Source organism: Plecotus auritus (genome assembly GCF_963455305.1).
Source record: "Plecotus auritus genome assembly, chromosome: 11".
Taxonomy (NCBI): domain Eukaryota; kingdom Metazoa; phylum Chordata; class Mammalia; order Chiroptera; family Vespertilionidae; genus Plecotus; species Plecotus auritus.
Genome location: NC_137777.1, coordinates 46,743,304 through 46,763,656, shown reverse-complemented (window position 1 = coordinate 46,763,656; position 20,353 = coordinate 46,743,304). Strand labels below are relative to the sequence as shown.

The 20,353-nt window shown below is 46.2% G+C and overlaps 1 protein-coding gene across 2 annotated transcripts in view; it reads left to right on the top strand.

Annotated features, from left to right (window-relative positions):
• Positions 1 to 17,055, top strand: part of ANXA13 (annexin A13) — a 57,889-nt gene extending 40,834 nt beyond the window's left edge. For both annotated transcript variants that reach the window (XM_080646656.1, XM_080646655.1), the window contains 8 exons: positions 354 to 524; positions 3,030 to 3,063; positions 3,165 to 3,244; positions 5,225 to 5,293; positions 5,706 to 5,807; positions 10,108 to 10,183; positions 13,628 to 13,740; positions 16,449 to 17,055. In XM_080646656.1, coding sequence (XP_080502782.1) covers positions 354 to 524; positions 3,030 to 3,063; positions 3,165 to 3,244; positions 5,225 to 5,293; positions 5,706 to 5,807; positions 10,108 to 10,183; positions 13,628 to 13,740; positions 16,449 to 16,568 — 765 coding nt within the window. In that variant the 3' untranslated portion in view covers positions 16,569 to 17,055. The remainder of the gene's footprint in view (positions 1 to 353; positions 525 to 3,029; positions 3,064 to 3,164; positions 3,245 to 5,224; positions 5,294 to 5,705; positions 5,808 to 10,107; positions 10,184 to 13,627; positions 13,741 to 16,448) is intronic.
• The last annotated feature ends 3,298 nt before the right edge of the window (positions 17,056 to 20,353 follow it).

Sequence of the window (20,353 nt, the reverse complement as noted above, 5' to 3'; positions counted from 1 at the left end):
TGTTCATACATCCCCTGCAGGGGCCATGTTGGGGATCAGTGAGAAAGCCCTCTGAACCCCCAAAATATTCTGCAAATGCTGCTTGTTATTGTGATTCACCTTTGGGGCCTCCAGACCCGAGCAGGGAATCTTCTCTCTGCCCCTCTGCCAGTCCTGGGGGAATGGATGGGTAGTCAGGGTGACCACTGTCCCCCAGAGAGGGTCACTTGCGTCCATAGAGCTCCTGTTTTGATCACCCCTTGAGTGCCCATGGCAGGTTTCTTGTGGACCCGAGGCCATGTGGTGGGAGAGCAGACCCCCGCCCCTCTCCTCCCAGACCATTCAAAGCCAGGGCTTCCGATGTCTTCCGACAGGACCTGCAGGAGGTGCTGGAGAGTGAGCTGAGCGGGCATTTCAAGAAGACAGCCTTGGCGCTGCTGGACTGCCCCAGCGAGTACGATGCCCGGCAGCTGCAGAAGGCCATGAAGGGTCTGGGCACGGATGAGGCAATGCTCATCGAGGTCCTGTGCACAAGAACCAATAAGGTTAGTCCCAGCCAAGCCCTTGGCCCCGGTCCCGATCCCGGTCCCGGCCCCAAGGGAGCATCCACACACCCCTCGGAGATGGCAGCAGCAGGCAGAAGGGACACTGCACCCTTGGGTGAGCAAATCTCTGGGCAGAAATGTGTTCACTTGGCCCATGCAGGAGAGATGCTTCTTCAGTCCTCTGGCTGTCAATCTTGGGGTTACTGCCACTGGCTTGACATAATAGATGCTTCCAGAAAAGCTGCACCAAGGCAGCCTTTGTTTTTCCAAACAGATGCACAGTTTTATATGCAGCAGGAAAGGCTCTGCTTCCTCCCTCCCAGCCCGACTTCGCAGGTCTTCTGTAACGAATACTGCGATAAGCAGTCCAAGCATGTGTGGGCAGCCACCTCGTACATGGCTCTCATCCAGCAGGGAGCACAGAAAGGACCATACGGAGGCAGAGAGGTGGGTGGTGCAGGGGGATCCCAGGCTGCCAGCATCTCTCTGGAGGTTTCTGTGTCCTTCCATCTGCAGCCCTCTCCCCTGGTCCCCTGGGCACATGCCACATTCCAGCAGCTGAAAAGAGCATTTGCTAAGGCCCCAGGGGAAGCCCATTCATCTTAAGTTCCAGAAGCCACAAGGGTAAAGAGGGTCTAAAATCATTATTTGGAGATACCCGGCCCCTCCCCGCTCCCTCTTCCACAGCTACCCACCACAGTAAACTGGGGAGGCCCAGCAAGAAAATGCCAGAAAATCCCAACGTTCGTGAGGCCTCCAGGTAGGAACCAGAAGCAGTGGTTGGAGCAGGAAGCAACAGTGCTTTGCCACTAAAAGGCCCTTTAAGCCTTGCGTGCCCACGACCCTGAGCAGGTGGCTTCTGCCGGGCCTGGGCTGTCTGACTGAGTTCCAGAAGCGCCGCCATGCTCCAAACCACAGCTGTAAAACCCTCTCCAGAGCTTGCCTGGACTTCCTTACTTCCCACGAGATAATGAAAACCCTCCATTTCTGGGAGTTTGCATTTAAAATTGTGCCTTAGAGGAGGGTTAGCAAAGGGCAGTGGCATCCGTTCAGCCCAACGGTCACACAACTTTCCCTCCTCAACAGTCTCCCCCTTTGCAGAAGCACCACAGTCCCCTCAGGCGTCCAAGATCAGGGCACTCAGCAGCCTGCCTTGGCCGGAGGTTACTTTGATGAGTATTTTCCTAATCCTACTTGACCATATGCTGTTCCCTCTCAACCTAGTTCCTTTTGGGTCCTGGCCTCAAAAAACAAGCAAAGCCCCTTATTGTCAATCACGTATGTCTGACAGTAAAAAGAAGAAAGCAGAGAGAGAGAGAGAGCAGGCCCCAGGTTCAGGCAGATCCAAGTAGTGGGTGAGAAGGAGAGAAACGGAAGGGAGCTGCTTAGATACAAGTGGTCCCCCAACCCCCTCTATCTCCCCTCCCACCCACAAACGCACAGGAGCCAGGCTTCTCATTGCTGTTGTCCACCACCCATCACTGCATGCTGACTTTCATTTTAAACAGCCTGCAGGTGTTACTGTGCAGAAATGCCTGTTGCACACTGCAGTGCACTGTGTAAACTGAGGCGGCACCTGAGTGGATCCCCTGGCACCAGCCATTGAAATATAAAGCAATTGTCCCAGGACACACCCTGTACACAAACTCATACTCCTGCACACAACAAATTGTCTACTGAATAAAGCCTTGTTTGAAGTAGGGAACAATCAGAAGCAACTTAAATGCCCACCAACTGGAGGCTGGCCAAACAAACTGTGGTTTATTGTAGGAAGGAACATTTTACGTCCATTTAAAAACATTGGGTAGCTGTATAAGTATAGCTGGATCTCCAACATATGTTATTGAGTGAAAAAAAAATAACTTAAAGCACAATATGTTCAGTATTCCACTTTTAAAACACATACACAAAATGATTCTATGTATTTTCAGTAGCACATACATCTATATACAAAGGCAAAGAAAATTATTTGCAGCCGAAACCGGTTTGGCTCAGTGGATAGAGCGTCGGCCTGCGGACTGAAAGGTCCCGGGTTCGATTCCGGTCAAGGGCACGTACCCTGGTTGCGGGCACATCCTCAGTGGGAAGTGTGCAGGAGGCAGCTGATCGATGTTTCTCTCTCAAATATCAATAAAATATATTTTTTAAAAAAAGAAAATTATTTGCAAAGATATGCACTGAACTTCCAACACTGGCTACCTGGGTGAAGTTGGAGAAGTGAAGTATGTTGAGGAGGTAATGAAAGACACTAGCTTAGCTATAACCCTTTCTAGCGCTAAGAAGAATGTTCGTATATGTTACTTGTGTGTTTGAAATGTTTGTATGGAAGGGGCCCCTTCATACCCCCGGGATCTGCTCCAGGCCTAGGCTTTGACCCATAGGTTGGGCCTCTTTGGAAGCATCCTGTGTCCAGAGACCAGTCCCGGACTCTTCCCTCTGTGTGTGTCTCTGTATCTTATCCATTAACCCACCTCGGAGTATTGATTTTTTTACTACCTTTCCTAGGAAATCATCGCCATCAAAGAGGCCTACCAAAGGTGTAAGTAACTTTTTGTCTGATTTCTGATAAGAATGTTCCTTTCAAAATGCTTATGGGAAACTAATCCTCTTCTCCTTCCTTCCTTTTTTCTTCTTCAAAAGTATTTGACAGGAGCCTGGAATCAGATGTCAAAGATGATACGAGTGGAAACCTAAAAAAAATTCTGGTGTCCCTGCTACAGGTAAGAGCGAAGAGGTCTCCTGAGCTTTATGAGGTTGGGAAACAGCCCTGGGCAACATGGTACCATGACGGAAAAAGGCCATGTATTCAGTAAACATCTCCTTCTTTTATTAAAAATGTTACCCAGGTTGATGGATCATCAACCCAGGCTGTCAGATCAGCTGTTGTGAAATCATTCAATGGGGATTTTCCCCACAATAATACTCCAGTCATTTGCAGTTTACTATCGCTTTTTGTGAATGAGTATCTCAGGTATTTTCAACGGGTCCACTGCAAGAACTTTAAAACACGCAGTATCGGACTATTCAGTCAGGAGCACTGACCTCTTTTCCCTTAGATTGTCAAATAAAAAAATGACAACAGCCAACACAACCATAGCCATTTGGTGTAAATGAATCAAAATTATACCTTTTTTTGTCAGATAGGCAAAAAATATACTTTTCGGAGTGCTGCAGAGTTTTAGAAATTAGTTTATGTGCCATGAGGTGAAGAAGGTTGAAAGTTGCCGAGTTATCTCACTGAGCCTCACCACCTCCTTTTGTCAATGAGGAAAGCCAAGCTCGGAGAGGATGGGTAACCTGCCCAGGTTTACACAGAGTAAGACCCAGCCCAGCAGCCAGAACCAGACCATCTGACCCCAAGCAGGGCCCTTTTCACAACACAACTCTGTCTCCCTGTAAGAACCACTGCAGAGAGCTTGGCCAGGGAAGTGGGGCTTTCAGAGTTGGCCCTGCAGGGACACAGTTCCCAGCCAGGCCTCCAGCCAGACAGCATCTATATCTCATTGACACATCCCTCTTACGAGTTCTGTGCATTTCCTCTGCTCATTCCTCTCAATGTGGATAGACAGACTGTGGTAGGAAGTATATAAGTGTTCTCCTGCTGTATACAAATCGCCACAACTCAGCAACTCAAAACAACATGGATCTACTATCTCCCCGTTTTTGCAGGTCAGGAATCCTGTTAAGGTTAGCAGAGTCCTTTGCTCAGGGTCACTCCAGGCTGAGACCCTGGTGTCAGGCCAGGGCCACCATTTCATCTGAGGACCTGGATCCTCTTCCAAGCTTACTGAAGCTTGGCAGGTTGGCAGGTTTCAGCTCCTTGTGGCTGTAGGACTGATGTCCCTGTTTTCTTGGTAGCTGTCAACCAGAGACCACTATCAGCTCCTTGAGGCCATCTGCAGTCCTTGTCATGTGCCCCCATAGACAGTTCAAAGTTGTTTTCTCCAGGCCTGTAGGAGCTCATCTCTCTGACTTCTTCCATCTCTGACCTTTTAAGAACTCACCTGATTGGGTCAGACCCACCAGAACACTATCCCTTTTGATGATCTCAACTGATTAGGGATCTTAATCACATCTGTAAACATCCCCTTTGCCATGTTAACACAGCATAATCGCAGGAGTGCTATCTCATTATATTCACACATCTCGCCCACAGTCGAGGGAAAGGGATTATCTAAGGGTGAGGGCCACTAGGGTCCTCTTAGAATTCTCTTCCACAAAGGGTTAGACTTTAAGACCTTCCATAGCCAACCTTCAGGGTTCTTCAGGTCTGCGACCCTCGGAGGTGAACTTCGATATTTTGACAGGAAGATTATTAGCTTTCCAATAGACTGACCTTAGGGGACATTGTGAGGTTGCTTTCAGCCTGCTTAAGAGGTCAGTGGGTTTATGAGTGACCTGATTCCTACAAAGACAGAAAGAAAGAGAGAAAGAAATAGAGAGAGAGAGAGAGAGAGAGAGAGAGAGAGAGAGAGAGAGAGGAGGGAGAAAGGAAGGAAGGAAGGAAGGAAGGAAGGAAGAAACGTGTTGTTTTGAAACTACTCTGTTTATCAGTTGTGCCCAAAAGATGGCAGCAAAGAGCAGCGCTTCACCAGGCTGACTCTACCAGGCTACCCCTCTGAAACCACCCCGTTTCCCCCTTTTTGTTTTCTGTGGTCAGGCAGGAACTCAAGTTCATAACAATGTGTCGATTTTTCTAGGCTAATCGTGATGAAGGAGATGATGTGGACAAAGACCTAGCTGGTCAGGATGCCAAAGAGCTGTATGATGTAAGTGGGCAGGCGTGCCAGTCTCGGCAACATCTTTCTAAAAATGTATTAGCCTTATTTCCAACAAACATTTCTTTATTTCATGCACATGGGAGTTACTCAGAAAATATGTATGATATTTAAAATATTATTTTATATTTACAGTCATCATGAACCTAAAAGAATTATTCTTATTCTTATACTCGGGGGTTAACCACCTCAGATCCATTTTGTAACCAGGTAGGAGGGGGGAGGGAGTATAAAAAAATACAAACCATTAAGTGAAGTATACTCATGGGTTAGAAATTTAAAGTGTTTAGTCAATCAATTTGGCTTCTATTCAAAGTATATTTTATCATTTCCTGGTCCCAACACTGTCTATTCAGTCTTTTTGCAAAAGGCTTTTATGAAATGTTTGTGTTTGACTCCGGAGGCAGGGGAGGGCCGCTGGGGCACTGACGAACTTGCCTTCAATGAAGTCCTGGCCAAGAGGAGCTACAAGCAGCTACGGGCCACCTTTCAAGCCTACCAAATTGTGAGTGATCAAGCACCAGGGCAAGGAGTTCACATTGAAACTGAGTCTTAAGTTATTTCTAAGAGAAGCCACAATCTGGAATATGGAACTGGGGTCTGGGGAGTTGTTTTACAACAGGGGTTCTCAATCAGGGGTCATTTTGCGCTGCCCCTCCCCCCCAGGGATATTTGATAATGTCTGGAAACATTTGGGGTTGTCACACTGTGTGCTACTGGCATCTAGTGGGTCAAGGCCAGGATGCTGCTAAACATCTTAACAATGCATAGGACAGTCCCCTACAACAAAGAATCGTCCAGCTCCAAAGGCCATGCCAAGTTTGGGAAACACTGCTTTATAAGGGAGGCTAGGAAAGCAGAGAAGTGTCAAGTTCAGTAGCAAAGCCGGAGAATCAGAGCACACAGGTTCAGATCCTGGATCTACAACTGGCATGGGACCTACCCTCTCCATCCTCATTTGTAAAGCAGAAGCCATGATCCTCACCAGTACACCTTCAGAGGGTTAATTCGTGAGCTAAGTAAGACAAACATAAAAGGCTCAGGACGGCACCTGGCAAGCGGTAAGCATACAGACGTTTGCTGTTATTATCATTCTAATTTAAGTGCTTACCACTCCCAAGACGGATGTGATATACCTCAGAGGTGCACTCCTGAAGAGATGTGTATAAATTACTTTTATACAATTAATTTTTTAATCTAATGATACGTTTAAGCCAAAAAAGTGAAGTAGCTACTAGTATTTTAGGCACTTAATGGAGTCTTTCCCTAAACACCGGTCTTTAATTGCAAGAACCCTCTTGGGGAGTATCAGAAGTTTTTTGGTCTCCTATTTTATATTTGTGGAGTGCTTTTAACTATTCAAAGCACTTCTGTGCCCTGTATCTCATTTCAATTTCACAACAATAACGTAACTATAATGTAGGCTGAACAGCCATTGCTGCCCATGACTGCTGGACAAGGAAAGGCTGTTGTGAGTAAGGAGCCATCTGTAACTTATCAGGACCACACAGCAAGTCAGTAGCAGAAAGTGGATAAGAACTCCAAGATTCCCCAGCCCGAGCTCCTACCTCGGCTGGAGCTGGCTGCTCCTCACTCGAAATAGTGTTTCCTATGTGTTGCCAGCAGATGGAAAGACAATAAAGCTTCGGAATTTTATCATCGCTGTATATAAGCCTTGAGGGCCCTCTGCTTTCAAATCGTGCCCAGAGACATGATCAAAGGCAGCTGACCCCACACTCCCAGGGCCTCTATGCCTGGAGCTGCGTAGATTGAGCTGAAAACCCTCTCTGTGACCTTGACCTTCTTCCCACACGACTGGGGCTGTGGATGAAGGTTCTGGGATGGCTGTCGTTGCCAATGACTATAAAGACACATACATGCGAGTGTGTGTGTGTGTGTGTGTGTGTGTGTGTGTGTAAACTACTAAGTACCTGGAGTAAGGCTACTCTCTACCAATATTAATCTCAAAACAACAGCATCAAACCTACTTGAGAACTTGTTAAAAATAAGAATTCTCAGTCCCCACCCTTGACCTACTAAGTCAGATTCTGTGGGGTCGGAGACTTATGGTCTATATTTTAATAAATTTCCAGATTCTAATGCATATTCAAGTTTAAGAAATCTGCTCTGTGCTATCAGCTGTATGACCTTAGCAAATTATTAAGGGTTCTGTGCCTCAATTTCCCAACCATAAAGTAGAGATAATAATAGTACCTACTTCATTTGGTTAGTAACGGTTAAATGAATTAACACAAGTAAACCACTTAGTCCCTGGCGTGCAATAGGTGCTCAATGAACATGAGAAACTGTGAGGAGGCCCCCTTATGTGAACCAACAATATTAAAAACCAGAGCCTCAACTTAAATGGACAATAGGATAGTCTATTGATCTGTTGATTCTTTACATGAAACCAGTTAAAAAATGCCACCTATTCATCTATGCCACAAACCTTCCTGGAACGTAATTCATCTTGACCTGTACCCTTGATTTCACCCTTATGTTCACCCTGATCTTAAGACCATGGTTCCATACGTTCCTCATGGTATCTGGCTAAATGCACCAAGATGCTAGCATCCAATCACTGGAGCATATTCTGTGGCATAGAGTTGAATTGTAATTTTTGGCACAAAAACTCAGGTTTTTATCCTTTGCCTCTAAACTCGAATCTTAAGTACAGATGCTCTCAGAAATCCCAGCCCAAGCAACAGAGGTTCCCCAACTCTGCTGCGTCGTGCAGGGTTATTACAGTCCTCCGTCTACCAAATATGAAAGGTACATGGAGTGATAAAGCCAAAGTAAGCTCCCCAAACAGGGCTCAGTATAAATTGTAGGTGCACATACCCACAGCCCAGGCTCGCTAAGCCCTAGCCATTTCTCCCCTCCCCTTTACATGTTCCTAAGCCCATTCCATAGTCTTTAGCCCTTTCATTGCTGTAGCCAAAGCCATTTTATAGGGTTGTGCAGAGGGCTCACTGTCAATTTGGAGGAATTGGTTTAAATCCCTATTTTTCTAAAAATCTCCCTACCTGGTTAACTAGAAGCCTTTGAGGTTGGTCTGGAATTCACCCTCTCAATGTGTTTTTGTACTAAGATCAGAAAATCTGGTCCCGTCCAAAGAGCCCCCTAAGAATTAAATGTTTCTGGAAGTGAAAAGCTGGCCATTGAAAAGGAGAGTCACAGTTGCTTGGGCCCATCAACCAATTTTCATTTGTGTTCCATGGAGTAAGTCCCTGGAGGTGCCTTAGCAGCTACCAGGAAGGGTGTGGGACAGGAGGTACATAGGGAAGAAGGAGCAGTGCCTTCTCATTGTATTGTGTGAATAGTGCCCCCTGGAGTTGTGCTAAGAAGTGACGCTGAGTGGCAGACCCTGGCATTGTTGCCCAGGGCTGGCGGAGGGAACCCATCTCCTGCCTCCCAGAAGGGCACTGCTTTTCTGTTTTTATCTGTTGTGTAGGCTAAGCTTCTACAGCAAATGGAAAAGCTCTGCCGGGCCCAGTATTAGCAATAGAAACAGAAAGTGTTTTCATGTGAGGATTTTTTGGGGGGGAACACAGACCTGCATGAATACAATGTCCTCTTGAAACACAATCTCAGTCTATAGAACAAGAACCCTATCCGTGGGAAAGTGATACCAGTCCCTCCCAAAACACCAGCTCCCACATCAACCCCCTAAAGGCTGGGGACAGCTAAGGAAAGGATGGGACTGGAAGCCCCCAACAGGGTCTGCTTCCAATCCTTTACACACACCAGACCTCTCGGTGTGCGAACCACGAAGAGACCAAGCAATGGGGCTTCATTAAATCGGGACCCTCCTCCCCCCACATCCATGGTGCTTGCATCACAAAGAATATTTTGTTTGCCTGTGTTTTCAGAATAAACTACACAAACTCCACTGGCGTGTCCTCAGGGCCCCCATTATTTATAGAATCACAATTGTGTCATAGCCTCTGAAGATAATTTCTAGGAAAGATGTTTCAGTATTTCAAATGCTTAGACATGTTTCCCAAACCCAACAAAAAGTTCTCCTTTCTCTTTATCGGCCTGCCCTGAACAGCCCAGCTGCCCAGGCGATACTTGGTTAAGCACAATCATACTTTACTGTGAACTTTAGCTTCTGTAAATATTTGGAAAGAAACTGAACATGTAATGCTGTGCAGAGTGATATGCGAGCTGGTGGTGAATATAGGACCATTTGGAATCACCCCAGAATGAAGGAAAGTAGCATTTTGATGTGGTCAGCCCACCCCACCCCCCACTTCTAGCCCCTGCAGCCCCACTCTATCAGAAACATTAGACCAAGTTCTTCCTGTGAATTTCACCCAAACTGCAGGAGACTGAGTCCCCAGTCCCAGGACAAAGGAGACAAGGAAGGTGTGGGTCAGATGATTACAACCACAGCCTTCTAGAAATTAGAATTTCTAATTCCTAGAAAATTAGAAATGGAATTTTAAAAAACACATAGGAAACTCAGTGCTATGTATAAACATAAAGAATTATTGATACTGTACAATACATGTTCATTATTCTTCCATCCCCTGATTTTACAGAGGAGGAAACTGGGGCTCAGGGTGTGGCCCTGACTGGGCTCAAATCCATAAGGGATCAAATCTGGACTAACTCCTCAGCCATGAGAGCCCCCCTCAAATGGGGGCAACCACCTTCAGCCCTGCAAACCAAAAGGCAGGACAGGAGTTCCTTAAGGCTGCATCACCACATCTGGGAGAGCTTACTGCTTTTTGTGGAGGAAGAACCCCAAGTGCATCCAAAGCAAAACCTGAACTAATGGTTGGACTTTGTCTCTCCAGCTCATCGGTAAAGACATCGAAGAGGCCATTGAAGCTGAGACGTCGGGAGATCTGCAGAAGGCCTACTTAACCCTCGGTAAAGCAGAGCGGACGGGGCCCTGACTTAGGTTGGGCTGCCTGGAGACAGACTCGGGGACGGAGCTTTGTACGCAGGAAGCTTTCATAGGATAGTAGGGAACAACATCTCTAAGCAGCACTGGGCAAGGGAGGGAATGAATGTGATGCAGTTGCAACAGGGGCTTTGACGGTCCCCAAGGAATCCTGAAGCTGGAAGGTCCAAAGTGGAGGCAAGGGGGCCCCCACATCAAGCAGCCAGCTGGTGGCAACCCAGGAGCATTTGCAAGCTTAGGCAAGGCTGCTCCCTCCTTGGAGGACAATTCCTTGGAAGGCACTCAGCTGTAAGCAGCCAGCAGGCAACATTTGGACTGAGGGCCTTTGTCCTGAAGAGGTCATCTGGGTACACACCAGGGCACTCACGACAGTCCCACTAAGACTGCAGGTCCCTGAGAGCATCTGTCAACAGCCTGGGACCATTGTTCAGTCTCAGGGAACGGTATGCAGTTCATACGACACCCTCCCCCCTCAAAAGCATCCAGGTTCTGGATTCATGAACAAGTTGCTGCACATGCCTGATGGCCCGAGGGTGTCTTTTTCCATTTGGTTCCCTTCAACACTGGGAATGAATGAGGTCTGTTAAGAAAGAGTTGGGAGGGAGACCAGATCTTGACCGTGCCAAGCAGGCACCAGGACCTTCTCTCCAGGGGTAGCCCAGAGGCAGGAAATAGCAGAGAGAGATGGGCATGGGGCTGTGTCTGGCAGGCTCCTTTTTCCTTTTTGCAAGCCCTGGAATGAAGGCATTGTCCATTGTCCACACTCCTGTGGCAAGGAGTCCAGGGCTCCATCCCAAATGGCACACGAAATGGAGAGGTGTTTCCCCAGAAGAAGAAGAAGAACCGAGAAAGCAGCCCTGGAAGTTAAAAAATGTGCTCCAGCTGCCAGACCTTCTCTCCTCTTTCTTTCTTTTCTTTTCTTTCTCACCCGCACCACCACCTCTCCCCCTACTATTTTTTTAAATGTCAGCAATTAATTTTTTAAAAATCCATCCTCATTTTGCATTCAAATGAGCAGGATTTCTACTGGGATGTACAGAGGCCTAAAAGCCCTGACCTCTACTGAATGTACATGGTCGACTGTCCTTAGGACTCAAAGAACGAGTCTTAAGTAAGTGGACTTACTCAAAGCCCAGCTAAGGGGCTCCAAACCCTTCCTGTGCTTACAGTGCAGAGAATCAGGAAAACACCTGTTCAGTCAAAAGAGTAAGATTAATCTTCATGAATATTAATTATTGATGAATGAAACCCTTATTAAAATTAATGGTAATAAAACCATTCAATTCTTTAACACTTGCTTAGCACCTGCCTGGGCCAGAGATCCTGCTAGGTGTGAGGATCAGTGGTAAAGAGGTCCATATTCTGCTCTTAAGAAGCTTACAGTCCATGGCAGATGCACACAAATCAACCGAGTAGGCGACAGCAATGACAAATACAAACACAGCCCGAGCGAGGCAGGTCAGAGGTGGAAGAGGCTCAGTCCCTGTAGTTGAGAGCGTGACACCAGCACATAGGTGTCCTCCATTGTAGCAAACATAAAAGCAGCTGGGAAAGACCTTGAGAAGAAACCACACAGATAGTAGACATGACTTCATGACTATATTTTCTAGACAGTCCTCTCACCCCATACTCCCACCCAACTCATACAGATGCCGGTTTATGGCTAAAGTCAAGGAGGAGGGGCTGTGAGAACAAATGACTCCCCCGACAGTATGAAAATCCAGTTTTCTGGGACCACTTCAGATTACCCACTTAGACCCTCCAGGAACGGAGCCTGGAAGCTACACTTGGACAGGACCCCCGAGGGCCTTGCTTATGCTCCCTGGAGTGTAAGAACACCTGCTGTGATATAAGAAGGAGCAGGAGGCAGCCTTGGCGGCAGGGTAGCTGCCTGGCCTTTCACTCGTTATTCCCATATCTTTCCTAGCAAGCCCCATCCAAACTTCTGAGGGATCTCTGCTGCTGCTAAGGACAGAGGTTGTTACCAAGCATAGATTATCTACAGAAGAAAAGCTGAGAATTTTCTCCCCAAAATATCAGGAAGACGGAATGCCAAGGGAGAAGACACCTGTGTAGAGCACGTGGACATTAGGCAGACAGACATGTCACCATCAGTTAGTACCACACAGGAGATGGTCTTTAGGAAGGGATTGTGAGGGCACTAGCTCAGAATGTCTGTGGATCGCAGAGTCTCAAACATGCTACTCCTCAAATTGACAGGTTCCCATCACAACCACCACCAATCTAGTAGCTTTTAGATTGTTCTCGGGCTGAAGAGGCCAGACACCTGGATCTGGGTTTTTCTTGTCCATCGACACTCTGATGGCTGACACATGTACTACAAAAGTAGAAGACAGACCCCCAACTTCGACTTTGCTCCCCTGATCCTGTTCCTCTCTCTTCCTCGTAAGCATCCAACACATGGGCAATGACCTAGAAAACAAGAGTTTCCTTCCGTTAAGGACATATGAAGGCTGTGCGTTACAGGCGTATGCTGAAGTTATTACTTATCAATCACTAACATAAAAAACATGAAGTGTTCTAGGTAAATGTCAACAACCTAAAGAGGAAATGTCTCATTTCCCCCAAAGTGTTAGTCAATCAGGGCCCATAGGAGCCTGGGAGGAGGGGAGAAAAGAATGACTGATTCCCCCAGAGGTGCATCCTATCTGTCTCCTACTTGGTGAGTCAAACCCATGCCTCATTAATGTGTGAATCAGGTCAAAGCTGGCGGGCAGGGAGAGGGCCAGAAGAGAGCAACTAGCAGCATCCCAGGAAAGGTGAGCTGTAGGCAAGATCAGACATTTCATCAAGCCCACATCCCAGACCACAAACTAAGAGGAGAGTGGAGAACTTGGAAAAGATCCAGAGATGAGACTCACAAAACAAACCCAGGGAGAAAAACAAAGGGAAGGAAGGTTATTTAGCACAGGAAAGTAGGCTTCAGGCCAACCGAGGGAATCTCCAACATCATGAAGTTGTGTTACAGCAAGGTTGCTGGTCCATCTGTTTCCTCTCCGGACCCAACTCCAGTGTCAGAGATTTCACCGAGATGGAAAGCTATTGCTGCTGATGAGAAGCATGAACTTTGCAGGGAGACCCTGAGCATGGTCAAGCGTTCCTCCACCCGCGAAGCGTCTTCAGGGATCAGGGGGCAGGCCGGGGCGGGCCGGGGGGGGAGGTTCTTATTTGTTGGGAGGGGTTTTGACTCGATTCTGGTTGAAGTATTCATGTTCCCTGACCTGGGGAATCTTCCAGATCCCATGATATAACAGAATGGAGTTCGCTCCTTTCTAACATCTGCTTCACAATCCAGTTGCCTCCAAGTGACACTCTGGGCCATCTCTGTTCCTTCCACGTTATTCAACCAAATGTGACTGCCTCATGTTCTCCTTTCCCTCACCTGCCAGTGAGGTGTGCCCGTGACCAGGAGGGCTATTTTGCTGAGCGTCTGTACAAGTCCATGAAGGGTGTGGGGACCGATGAGGAGACGCTAATTCACATCTTTGTAACCAGGGCTGAGGTAAGACACACTCGACTCCAAAGTAGCAGCTGTGACTTCTCTTTTTGCCATCATATCATCAACAAATAATTTTTACTAAGGGCCTATTTACAGAAAAAGTAAAACAAAGACATCCTTTGTGTTCCGGACTCTGAAAGACCTCATGCTATGCCTCAACCTGTCTCCTTTTGTAAACATACAATAAGGACAGCCGCTTCTATTTCTGTCATCTGTGGCTCCAGAAAGCTCGTGTGGTGTGCAGAGGGGACCTGGCGGAGCCCTTCTGGGTGGTGCAGCTAGGCTCAGTCCCATTTCATGGAAGGCAAAACTGAGACACTGAAAAGTTAGCGATGGCCTACGTCACCCAGCAGCACAGACAATGAGCAAACGATTTCCTAACTCCTGAGCTAGGCCTTTATTTAATGCGCAGAAGCCCTATTTTGCACAAGAAACACATCAGTATAAGACAATATTTCTCAACCTTTTTTAAATTATCAATCACCCCACGAAATTTGGACCCATTTTTTTCCTAATTGCTCCCCTTCCCCCCGTCAAGAAATGTCAACACCACAAGTACACTGTATACTTGTTTATGCTCCATTTATAGGTACTTTTACATAAAAAGATTGAGTTTTTTTGCCCTGTAAGAACCACTTTTTGCCCTGGTAGGAATGATGTTGTACTCCTTGAGAATGCATGAGGATAAGAAAGGGACAGAGAAAAGGACAGGGGGATGAGTAGCCCAAAGCTTGGGGGTAGCTGTCAGGATTCATAGCAAAGGCTCTGGAATATAGAGCCACACACAAAATAAATGACAAAATAAAGGGAAATGCATTTCAGCTGCAGTAGGAGAAGCCTTGGAGAATGAAGTGTAACTGAGCACTTGAAAACCACAGACATCTTCCCTCAAAAAATTGTTAAATGGAGGGGGAAGGATACCAACCCAAATTCTGGCCCACAGCTTTTGACAAATAATACTTAACATCTAACCCTGTTGTTTTTAAGTATAGCTTAGCAACAAGGCTGTTCTTTCGTTTTTATTTCTATTCCTGGAATTTCTCCTCCCCCTCTTTCTCCTCCTCCTCCTCCCCTATTCATAGTTTTCTTTCTCTCTTAAATTCCATGCTTCTCTCTCCTCCCTCTTCCCCTTCTTCTGTCTCTCTGCCCCTCTCCAGCAGTCCTCATTCTCTCCTCCATAGCTCCAAATTTCTCTCTTTCCCTTACCTCTCCAGGTCTCTGTCTTCTCCGTCTCTCTGTCTCTTAGCAACTCAACCCCCCAACCAAAGTCTTGAGACACTCAAAGGAGCAGGCAGGTGGAAAGCAGGGCAGGGATTCTACAAGATCCCAGGGGAACAATGGGTCCGGAGGGCTCCTCAGGGTCCCATGTCCACTCCAATACGGGCCATGGAGTGTTCATGCCCAGATGCTCAGCCATCTCAGCACTGACCATGTGTCCTGGGTCATCTCCACATGTGGACCATCACCTCAGAATGATTCAGGCCTTTGCCCAGCTGGTGTTGCGCAATGATTGAGCATCGACCTATGAACCAGGAGGTCAAGGTTCGATTCCCAGTCAAGGCACATGCCTGGGTTGCGAGCCCAGTTCCCAGTAGGGGGCCTGCGGCCTGTAGGAGGCAGCTAATCAATGATTCTCTTTCATCATTGATGTTTCTATCTCTCTCTCTCTTCCTCTCTGGATATATATATATCCAAAAAGAATGCTTCAGGCCCAGCCAGATATATAGCCAGAACCATTAATCCCCCAAAGCATCATGGTAAAAGAATAGAGCCACAGGGTGCCCTCAGCCCCCCTTTTCTGTCCCACCCCCAGCCAAGCAGTGTACCAGCCAGGGGAGCAGGGAGACAGACACCACTTGCCTGCTCCAGGCTTTCTGCTGCTCAGCACCCACTTCAAACAATTCCTCACTCACCCACTTTCTCCTCTTCTCATCTTTCTCTCTTGTTCAGCTCTCTAGTTGGGGCAGGAGTCAAAAGAATCATAACTTGAGTGATGGCTTGTAGGTCTATCTAGAAAGCAAGATAGAGTTTAAATTAAAAAGTTAAGGGAAAAAAGCAACAAAACTCCTGCTTAAAGACAGTGCTGTGCTTTTTTTATGAGACTCATTATGTTCCATCTGGAATTATGTCTTTTATGACAAGTGTTCTCTCCCTTCCTAGGTTATAAGTCTTGAGAGCAGAACAATCTTTTAATTTGTTTTTCTTTAGTCCTCTCCCCACTTCTAGCACCTAGTTTTTCAAGCTTCCAATGAATTAGATTCAAAATAAGCCTTACAAGTGGATTTGAATTTTGTTGACGGGCACCGATGCCCTTGCTGATCGGGGTACAAGAAGAAAAGAGGCTTCATGTCAAAACTCTATCTTTTGTCCAGTGCTGCTACCTAAGAATGAGTTATTTTTAAATAACTGTAAAAATTTCAAAAGAAAAGTAATATTTTGCAACATGTAAAAATCATATGAAATTCAAGATGTAGTGTCCATGAGGTTTAATGGAATATACACACATAGACACCTCTGCAACCTTTGGGGAGCTGAACTCAAGTTTTCCCTTTCTCATCCACAAAATGGGATGAATAATAGCCCCCACTTCTAAAGGTTGTTCTGAGGCATAGATGAGCAAATGAGAATAACATGCTTAGCATAGTGCTGCTGCATTTATGGTGAACACGCTGTAAGTGCTGTCTCCATTGCTCTTGTCTTCTCTCCTACAGGTTGACCTTCAGGGGATAAAAGCTAAGTTCCAAGAGAAGTATCAGAAGTCCCTCTCTGACATGGTTCGCTCGGACACCTCTGGGGACTTCCGGAAACTGCTGGTAGCCCTCTTGCACTGAACCAAGCCAGAGCGGTAGGAGCACAGGGAGGAACCATCTTTGTCAAGAGCCTGTTCCGAACAAGATTTGCAAATGTGACTCCAGCTCGAAAAGCCTTTGGGAATCCTGGTTTATTTTCTTGGTAGCTTCAGCAGTGCAGCCAGGCCAGGCTGTTTAAGTCAAAGCAGCCTCGAGATGCTGGGGCAGGTCACCTTGAACGCCCAAGTGTCTGGGCTGCCTCTTAACTTCCCTTAGCATGGTGACTGAATGCTTTATACGCACAAATGAAATCAGCAGTTGATGAAAAAAACTCTCCATTTGTGGTGATAAAAAAATTTAGAAGAATATATATCACACAGGGGGTGTGTGTGTTCTGGGTAAAGATTGAATGATTAAGGTACAGGGAAGACAAAATTAACCAATTCATTAATTTTCCTTCTGTGTGTTCAATTTCAAAGCCTCAATGTTAATTAAAGTTGTGGATTATGCTTCCATCAGCTGCTTTTACAAACACTGGGTTGATTAGTTTTGGCTCTTGTCCTAGAAATATGTGCCTCGTGAAACTCTAACATATTTAGGAAATGCAAACAGTTTTATTTATTACTAATCACCAAGGAGAGTTATCAAGGCCAGCAGCAAGGAAACAATTGACTTGCCTATGAGAAATATAACTAGAGGTAAAATCTCCTAATCTGTTACCTAGTTTAAATGAGTTTTCTTGCTTCTGTAGACATTTGAGCCACTTGAGTCTTCCATCTGATCTTCAAATACAATTAGGCTGGGCACAGTGCCAATAGGATCGAGGTCAATGAGCTGATGCTTAAATGGATTGGTTCCGCACCAACAGCATCTCTGTTCCAAGATGTTTGTCTCATGTGGCTACATGTTGCTAGACACAGAGGGGCCTGTCAAGAGAACATGGACACTTTGACCCAACAATTATAGTTATCATTCATTGGATGAGTGTTTGTGTCTGGCACTGCTAAGTAACATACTTTCATATGTAATCTTCTTAATAGTCCCATGAAGTTAAAATCACTACTATTTATCAGTTGAGGAAACTGAGACATTAAATAACCTGGCTAAATTCATTTGCAAATGATAGAGTTGGGGTTTTAATTCAGGGCTGGTTGAGTCCAGAAATCACACGACTAACGGCCTTTCTTGGAAAAATAACAAAAGTAATGGGTCTGTATTCATTCACCTGTTTAATTCCCTCCTACCTTCCAATCACTATGCTGGGCTCTGGGGATACAAAGATAAGTAGAACACTGGCGATGCCTTGGGCAGTTCATTCCCAGGTCAGTAATAGAGACAGATGCCTCCGATAGTCAACAGAATTCTATAAGTACATGAATACAGGCATATAAAGCTCTCTACCCATGAGCAAGAAGAGGGGACAGGCAGCTCTGCCTGGGGTAACTTGGGAACGCTTCAAAAAGATACACTTGTGTTGGGTTTTGAAGAATGTATAGAAGATTTCCAGAGAAACAGAGAAAGAAGGGAATGGGCAGAGAGGCTCAGAAGCATCAAGGAACTGAATTGTTCAGGAGGCAATGATATCCTTTCTCCTGAGGCATGGATATGGTGAAAGGAAGGAGAGGGTTGGGGAGGCAACAATGCAGCTGCCAGAGAGTTTTCTTGAATCCCATTAGCAATGGTTTTGCCTGCCAAGTGTGGGCCCGGGCCTTGGGGCAATGGCGATGTTTAAGTGAGAAACATTGGGCTTTGGGAAATCACTTTGGTTGTGTAATCAACAACATAGAGCAGATAGTCCAAACACTCTGTATAAGAATACATGTCATGGTGTGTCTTTCTAGTGGCTATAACATGGTGATTAACAAATTATGAAATTATGTTCACATTCATGTTCTCAATATACTGAGCAATGTGTCTCTGCCCCGCAGATAGAGTCTGGCTTCTCCAACAGCAAGACACCAATGCACAGGATTCCTCCAGACTACAAACAAACTGTCTCACACCACATTACAGCCAATAAAAATGTCTCAGATAAGCTCCCAGAAACTAGATAAGCCAAGAAATGAGGGTGCCATAAAACTAGATGTGGTATTCAGCTCTCTGTATCAAGAAACAAGAGCTGCCATGTTCAATTTAGAGAGATCAGAGAGAAGTCCAGGCTGCATGTTTATGCCACTGCAATTTCTTGCATGACCAGACCATAGGGTGCAGACCAGAATGTTGGGAGACACAGGGTCAGGAGAAAGAAAAGAAGTGGCCAGGGGGAATATTTCAAAATAAACTTTTAAATTTTTTTATTTTGTCTTATTTCTGTAAATTTTAGATTGTTGTAATGATATCACAGGGAGTTTCCCATATACCCTACTCCCAGTTTCCCTAACATTAATATGGTACATTTGTCACGACTTATGAACTAATGATGACAGATTATAATTGCGTAAAGTCCACACTTCATTCCCATTTCCCTGGTTTTTACCTAATGTTGTTTTTCTGTTCCAGGTTCCCATGAGAATATCACATTACCTTTAGTTGTAATGTCTCTTTAGGCTCCTCTAGACTGTAACACTTTCACAGACTTTCCTTGCTTTTGTTGACCTGGGCAAGTTTTCTGTGGAATGTCCTTTAGTTTGGATTTGTATGATGTTTTTCTCATGGTTAGACTGGGGATATGGGTTTGGGGGAGGAAGATCCTGGAGGTGAAGTGCCATTCCCATCATATCAAGGGGACATGCTATTAACATGACCTATACTGTCGATGTTGACCACCTGGCTCAGGCAGTGTTGGTCAGGTATCTCCACTGTACTCATTAAAAGGAAGTCACTGTATGCTGCCCACACTTCAGAGTTAGAGAGTTATGGTCTACTTCCGTGAGTGGTGAATTTTACATAAATTATTTTGATTCTTCGGTATAGCAGGTTTGCCTGTTCTTCCATTATTCATCTACTCAATGATTTATTTATATCAGTATAGATTTTGTACTTTGGATTTAATCCAATACTATATTATTTATTTTGTTGCTCAAATTGTTCCAGCTTTGTCTATTGGTAGCTCTTACAGTTGGCTCCTGCGTCCCTTTGACACACCCCTTCACTTGGCCTTTAATTTCTGGCACTACAAGATGTTCCAGGCCCGTCTTGCATATTCTCTTCCCAAGTCCTACAATCTGCAATTTGTCCACAGTGCCCTGGTTCCTTTTATTGGATAATGGTATTAGAAACCAAGATCTGGATACTGGGTGTGCTCATTGCTACTGAGCAGTCATTGCTTCTAGGCCCATTCAGTGGACAGAACTAGGAAATACAGGTGTGTATACTAAGCCATATATCACATATCTATATTTATAGATATACTAGAGGCCTGGTGCATGAAATTCATGCATGGGGGGGGGGTCCCCTCAGCCCAGCCTGCACCCTCTCCAATCTGGGACCCCTTGGGGGATGACCGACTGCTGGTTTAAGCCCGATCCTGAACCGGGCATCCCTCTCACAATCCAAAACCACTGGCTCCTAACTGCTCACCTGCCTGCCTGCCTGATTGCCCCCAACTGCCACCCCTCTGCCAGCCTGGTTGCCCCTTACTGCCCCCCCCCCCGCTAGCCTGGTCACCCCCAACTGCTCCCCCCACCAGACTGGTCGCCTGTAACTGCCCCCCCTCACTGGCCTGGTTGCCCCTTACTGCCCCCCATGCCGGCCTGGTTGCCCCCAACTGCCCCCCCACTGGCCTGGTCACCCCTCACAGCCCCCCTCTGCCAGCCTGGTCGCCCCTCACTGACCCCCCTGCTTGCCTGGTCGCCCCACGCAGCCTGCCACTCAGTCGTTTGGTCGCC